General features: G+C 22.9%; 2 protein-coding genes across 2 annotated transcripts; one reads left to right on the top strand and one right to left on the bottom strand.

The window, feature by feature from the left end:
* Nucleotides 1-256: 256 nt before the first annotated feature.
* Nucleotides 257-2,339, bottom strand: LOC129612869 (protein CLP1 homolog). The gene is made up of 5 exons (XM_055526674.1): nucleotides 2,152-2,339; nucleotides 1,532-2,084; nucleotides 1,102-1,472; nucleotides 905-1,038; nucleotides 257-831 (listed from the first exon to the last, which is right to left on the bottom strand). The coding sequence occupies exons 1-5, from the start codon at nucleotides 2,248-2,250 to the stop codon at nucleotides 720-722; spliced, it is 1,269 nt and encodes a 422-aa protein (XP_055382649.1). The 5' UTR covers nucleotides 2,251-2,339; the 3' UTR covers nucleotides 257-719.
* A 1,158-nt stretch (nucleotides 2,340-3,497) lies between these two features.
* Nucleotides 3,498-6,331, top strand: LOC129612879 (signal recognition particle receptor subunit beta). Its single transcript, XM_055526685.1, has 4 exons — nucleotides 3,498-3,676; nucleotides 3,952-4,258; nucleotides 4,323-4,448; nucleotides 5,922-6,331. Exons 1-4 carry the CDS (start codon nucleotides 3,571-3,573, stop codon nucleotides 6,112-6,114), a joined length of 732 nt encoding a protein of 243 aa, XP_055382660.1. The 5' UTR covers nucleotides 3,498-3,570; the 3' UTR covers nucleotides 6,115-6,331.
* The last annotated feature ends 226 nt before the right edge of the window (nucleotides 6,332-6,557 follow it).

The following is a 6,557-nucleotide window of genomic DNA, read 5'->3' on the forward strand; positions in this document are numbered from 1 at the left end:
TTTTTGGTAAATGTTACAAATTTTTGTCTTCAATTATAAAGTAAATCTCTAGGTCAAATAGTTAATAACATTAAATAAATCATTTCGAATGATAACACATTCCTATATCAGTTGTTTTCTCGCATGACATAAAAAGAAATTAAATATTTGAATATAATTGTTGATCAGATCCGAAGCTTTATTATGTTCTTTCTTTTGTAAATTGATTTCTAAATTTATTAATTATAAAAATACATCAAAATGCATTTATAAGATGTACATTTCCTTAAACAATTTAAACTCAAATTTTACTGTCTATACTATATGTTTATAAATTCTGTGATTTCTAAATAATCAGTAAATTAATAATTCATAGTTTAATTGCAATCTCATTAGTTTAATAATTCCTCTTCGCTTTTTACAAAAATATTATAAAATCTGAATTTATTACTCATTTACTACATATAATACAATTTTTTATTGAACACCTTACAACAATATTAGTAGTATTATTTCAATTCTTTTAATTTTACATACATATTTTACATATTTATTGATTTATATTATTCACATCTCGATTCATTATGAATATGAATTTAAAAACAAAATATAATGTAGTATTTTACAAACTGAAGCTACAAAATTAAAATCGCATTTTTTAATTTAATAATAATAATATTTAAATTATATTAAAAATAAATTTATCAGCAGCGCCTAAAACTATAAATGTTCCCCCTTCGTCAGTGACTATCCATAAATTGAAGTTCTGAAAGCAACAAAATTGTATTTGGCAATGGTCTCGGTTGTGGTGATAATACTGTGATTACTTGTCGATCCATATCAACTTGAGTTCTAAAATTTCACAAAAAAAAAATATATATATAAATATAATAGAATCAAAATAAATCACTTATTTAATACTTACACACAAATAAATCCGGCAACATTAGTTGTAATAACTTCTTCTTCAGTTGATTCAGCAAAACTAACTGCTAATATATGATGTAACATAGCTGGTCCAGGTTGTACTGCAACTAATTTTGTTTTATTATCTTCAGCCTAAAAAATAAAAAAATCAATCTCAATTAAAAATCGAAATTTTCAAATTAAATATAAATTTACTTTCATTCCAATTGGCATACAAGAATCTGGTAAAGGCGGAGCACCAATTTTATATATTTTTAAATCAGCAAATTTAACATCAAAAGAAAATGGATATAATGGTGTTCGGGATCCATAAAAATATTCTTTAATTCTTTGATCCCTTGCTTCGATTCGAATAGCACCACTACGTTCTACAACACCACCGCTTTTTTGTAATAAAACAACTCTTACAAATGATGGAATATCTCTTAAAAGTTCATTATATAATCTCTCTTGATCTAATACAAATATTCCTACAACTTCAAATGCACTAGCTGTATGTAATAAATGTTTATAACCGGCACCTTTAACCCAACCGCATGTATTTATTATTATACCAGATGACTTATCTAAAAACACAATATAAACAATTAAATTTATAAACAAAATTAATATATTAATTTCTTACTTCTTTTATTGACATTCATTGATTCAAGACAAACTTCAGCCATTTTTGAAACAATTGTTCTATATAAAGCATCATTTTCACCTGGTGATTTATGTCCAAAATGATAAACTAAAGGTGCCGTTTGTGAAAATCCTTCTTCTAAAGATGCTGGTCTTTCTATAAGTACACTACCAATTGTGCCAGGTATTGAAATTGCTCCTTGACCTACATCTAAATCAACATAAAGTGGTCTACGACCAAGACGTACAGCATAATTTAAAAATATTCGACATAATGTTGTTTTTCCAACATCTTGTGGTCCAACAATCATTACAACAGGTCCACGAGAATCATTTTCATCAGCTGATTGTCGTAATTGTTCTAATGCAGCATGACAATTTAAATATGAAACCATTGGAGTTTCTTTTGATATATAATTAACATCCGGTTTGCCTTTAAGTTTTACAACACACCCATGATATGTAAATATAGCTACTTTAGCACCTGTTTGGAATTCATAAGTTTTACTTTTAACTAATTCTGTTCCAAACATTTCTGCTTGACCTGATTTTAGCTAAGAATAATAAATATTTGTTTATTTCCAATATTTTGAAATATTTAAAAAAAAATGGTTGGGTTACCTCAACTACAACTTTAGAATCCTTAGATTCTATTTCGAATCTTAATTCAGAATCTACATCTAAAGTATATTCTTCACCCGAGACAGTTTCTTCACTCATTATTTTAACAATTTTGCAAATATATTTTGTAATTTAATTTTAAAATGTTTTTGTTTTTGAGTTTATTTTTGTAAAACAAAAATATTCCTACCACGCATTCGCAACGTTTGTTTATATTTTGTTGTAATTTATGAAACGTCAAAACAAAAGTTGACTGACGTTTTATAATTCAAAACTTATCGTTTCATTTCTTCTTTTTTTTAGCTAATATGCAAACCAAATCGTTCTCTCTTCATACTCTATCCAACAACCAATATAGCAGCGCACTCTCAATAGTGGTTCTGATTTTCAATAAATTGTGTACTAAAAATTGGTACTAAACATGTTTTCTAGTTTTCTGATACATACTTCATCATTAGCACACTAGATGGTGTTATCTTTCTACCTTTCAAATTGTAGTTAAATCAAAACAAAAAAAAATTTCCAAATTCAATTTCAAATTGAAAAATTTTTGAAAATGAGGATTTATTTTATTTACAATTTCTAAAAGAAATCCACATAATTGTCAAATTTGACATTTCTTAATACCCTAAAGAAAATATTTGATTTTATTTTTCAAATTAGAAAACTAGTTGTTTGAAAACATTCTTGAACACATTGGAAATTCAACCGCAAATTGCAAATTCAAAATTAGTTTATTTTATATTTTTGCAGATGCTGCCTGTCATATATTATTGATTTTGACAGTGTCATTTATTTTTTTTTATTGTATGTAATTGTATTTTATTGCTGCATTCTTATTGTATTTTATAAGGCGTTTTAGCTAATATTTTTGAAGTTATCAAATTTTGCAGTTTTGAAGAGCAGATCCATTCATATGACGTATTAGAGAATTTGACATAAATTATGTAGATGCAAAATAAACAAAATATTTGTTGCATAATCAATCATACAATGAAAACTTTTATTTTCAAATTGAAATTTCAGTATAAAATTTTATTCGTAATTTACAAATGAAATATTTAAATTTAGTACAATTCAACCTACGTAATGAGAAGCTCACGTAAATAATTGTGAAGCACACGTAATAATTTATAAAATATGCGATGATAATAACATTAATTTGATTAAAATATTAAATAAAAATTCAATATTCATTATGACATTTTAGAAAAACAAAAAATGGCAGTATTGAAATTATCAATTTTCTTATAAACGGTAACACTATCATAAGTTTTTTAATTTTTTTATATGTTTTGATTTGGTGACGTTTAGAATTTTTATTCATTCGTTGCTACTTTGTTGTATTTCATGGTTAAGTGCTGAACTAAGTTTCTTTAAGAACTTTATTTTAAGTGAAATTTATTTTGAAATATTAAAATGGAAAAAGAAACCAAAATAGAAGACCAAAAATATGTATTTAAAATTGGTGATTTTGAAATAACACCAGTAATAATAGGAATATTAGCTGTTCTATTCACAATTGGTAAGTTTTTTTTTAAATTCTTTAACACAAATAAAACATGATGTGTTGTACATCTTATATCCATAAGTACTAATATATATATACATATATTTATTTTCAATTTATGTAGCTTTATACCTTATTTATCCCTTTAACCTACTTTCAGGTCATAACTAAGTTTATTTTTTTCTTTTTATGTTGTACTTTTTTTTTTTGTTTTTTTCCCAACATAATTGTTAATTGTAATTAATTGAGTTTTTCTTGTTCTTCTCTTTGTTTTTCTTTTTTTTTTTTAGTATTATTATATCTTTATAAAAAGAGTAAATCATCAAAAACCGATTTTTTATTGACCGGTCTATGTGATTCTGGTAAAACATTTGTATTTTCACAACTTCTTTATTCAAAAGCTGTATCGACATTTACATCAATAGCTGAAAATATTGGTGAATATAATTGTGGTAAATGTATTGTAAGAGTAATTGATATACCTGGTAATGAAAGATTAAGATCAAAATTTTTTGAAAAATATAAAAATAATGCTAAGGGAATAGTTTTTGTTGTTGATAGTGTAACATTTCAAAGGGATGTAAGAGATGTAGCCGAGTAAGTTTTAAATGTAATTAATTTATTTATTTAACAATATTATTTAATATTTTATTTTTTTTAGTTATTTATATACGATTTTGGCAGATAATACAATTTCTAAATGTCCAATGTTAATTTTATGTAATAAACAAGATGAAACAATGGCAAAGGGTTGTGCTGTTATTAAAAATTTATTAGAAAAAGAAATGTAAGTATATACATAGCTACCTACTGAAACATCATCATTAACCTACATCATTAAATCTTTCCTATAAAAATTTTTAATTAATTTATAAAACACACTTGCAAATATTCGTCAAATTTTGTTTCCCTTTTTACATATATATTTTTTTTGGTTATTTTACATAATTTGTAGAAATTTCTCTTTAATGTTTCTTTTCATCTTTCATTTTTTTTTTCTGTTTTGTTGTATCTTTCTAAAATTTTCGGAGAAAACCGGTATTATGATGCAAAAAAGAAAAAGAAATAAATGCTATCTTTGTAGAAAATTATCAAAATTTTTGGTATTGTTTCGAAATCTTAAAGAAGATTTAACAGTGAACGTGTATATTTAATTTTTCTTTTTTTTTTTTTTTTAGAAATCACAACCGTTGTTTCCCTAATTGCAATTTTTAAAATACATATCCATAATCAAAGCATAATATTCTTTCTAGAATAAAACAGAAATCATATGATTTTATGCCAATGTTTATGGAGCAACTGAATAATTTCGTTTAATATTTTCTATTATACATACTTTACATTTACTTAAAATTTATAATATATTCTAAAGCTAATATTTATTTCAAACATAATTTGCATATTTTAATAATTAGCATAATATTTATATTATATGTTAGGAGTGTGATTTGTATATTTTCACACACATAACACTTTTTTATTCTATAAAATAGACCATCATATTGAAAAAAAAAAAAATTATTTTGAATTATGAAGCTATTTAAGAGCAGAATTTATGCAAATTTATTCATATGTCGCACTCATATGTAAAAAAAAATTCTTTATTTACAATCAAATTTTTAAACATAACCTTAAAATTTTTCCCAAAAGTATTGGCATTTCTCGGTTAATTATATCCGTAATCTTCAAAATATTATTTTTGATAAATTTATTATTTAATTGTAAAAAATTATTTATTAAATAATAATATATTTTTCTATTATGGTTATCATTTTGGTTTGCATATTTTGTTTATATCTACGTTATGAAAACTAATTAATGATTTGATATTTTTATAAGTTATTCTTAAAAATTCTTCCTGCGTTAAAAAGCTTGTAATGAAAAACTTCGTTATCAACAAATAAATAAATAGTTACAGTATATTTGTGTTAAAATACTCTGTTAAATGTTTATATAAAAAAATATTTATTAATTCTCTCCGAGACCAAAATTTTTAAAAATAAACAAAAGACAAGTCATTCATAAAAGAAATTGTGAACAAATATTAAGTATGTGTGTACTTATTATTGGAATTTAGAAGTTTGGGTTTTCAATTTAATTAATTACCATTTCACACTCATATTAATTTTACTAATAATAAAATAATAAAACTAGTTGTATATAATTCTAAAATAATTATTAATTTTTTTTTAACATAACTAAAATAAATTTAATATGAACAATATTTATTCAAATTAATTAATAAATTATCTTTTTTTAGGAATTTAGTTAGAACAACACGAACCAGTCAATTAAAATCAGTTGATAATACAGATTCGAATAATGTGTATTTGGGTAAACAAGGAAAAGATTTTGAATTTGTACAACTACCTCAAAAAATTGAATTTTATGAATGTTCTGCACAAAATCAAGAGCTTAGTCAGTTATCTGATTGGATAGATAGAGTTGTTTAAAAAAAAAATGATCCTATTAGTAATGATATCAATTTAATTTTCGTTTTTTTTTTTTTTTCTTTGAAAATTCGGCTTCAACTAAGTGATTTTGTTTTTAATGAGAAATAATAATATTTTTCTTTTGTATTCGAAATTTTAATTAAAAAAATCAATTAAATGTAATAATGATGATTTTTCCTATTTTATTACGAACAAAAACAAAAAAAAAAATGTAAAAGTAAAATATAATTATATTTTATTTGTTTATTAAGTATTTATTATTAAATAAAAAAATTAATTAATTTTTTAAAAATTTTTTTTCAAAATCGAAAATTTATTTAATAAATGAATCAATTAATATTTAATAAAATTATATGAATAATAATTTTCTTTTGGTAGATATGAGTTTTTTTTTTTTATAAATTATGGAAAAATATTGTTTTAGATACAGTAATTGGTCATAA

This window comes from Condylostylus longicornis, unplaced genomic scaffold (genome assembly GCF_029603195.1).
Source record: "Condylostylus longicornis isolate FDR11 unplaced genomic scaffold, ASM2960319v2 ptg000077l, whole genome shotgun sequence".
NCBI classification, from domain to species: Eukaryota; Metazoa; Arthropoda; class Insecta; order Diptera; family Dolichopodidae; genus Condylostylus; species Condylostylus longicornis.

Coding starts and splice junctions, on each gene's coding strand:
- LOC129612869 (XM_055526674.1), bottom strand. CDS start 2,250: ATGAGTGAAGAAACTGTCTCGGGTGAAGAATATACTTTAGATGTAGAT. Junction 1,473..1,531: donor AATGAATGTCAATAAAAGAA/GTAAGAAATTAA, acceptor TTGTGTTTTTAG/ATAAGTCATCTGGTATAATA. Junction 832..904: donor GTTGCCGGATTTATTTGTGT/GTAAGTATTAAA, acceptor GTGAAATTTTAG/AACTCAAGTTGATATGGATC.
- LOC129612879 (XM_055526685.1), top strand. CDS start 3,571: ATGGAAAAAGAAACCAAAATAGAAGACCAAAAATATGTATTTAAAATT. Junction 3,677..3,951: donor AGCTGTTCTATTCACAATTG/GTAAGTTTTTTT, acceptor TTTTTTTTTTAG/TATTATTATATCTTTATAAA. Junction 4,259..4,322: donor GATGTAAGAGATGTAGCCGA/GTAAGTTTTAAA, acceptor TATTTTTTTTAG/TTATTTATATACGATTTTGG.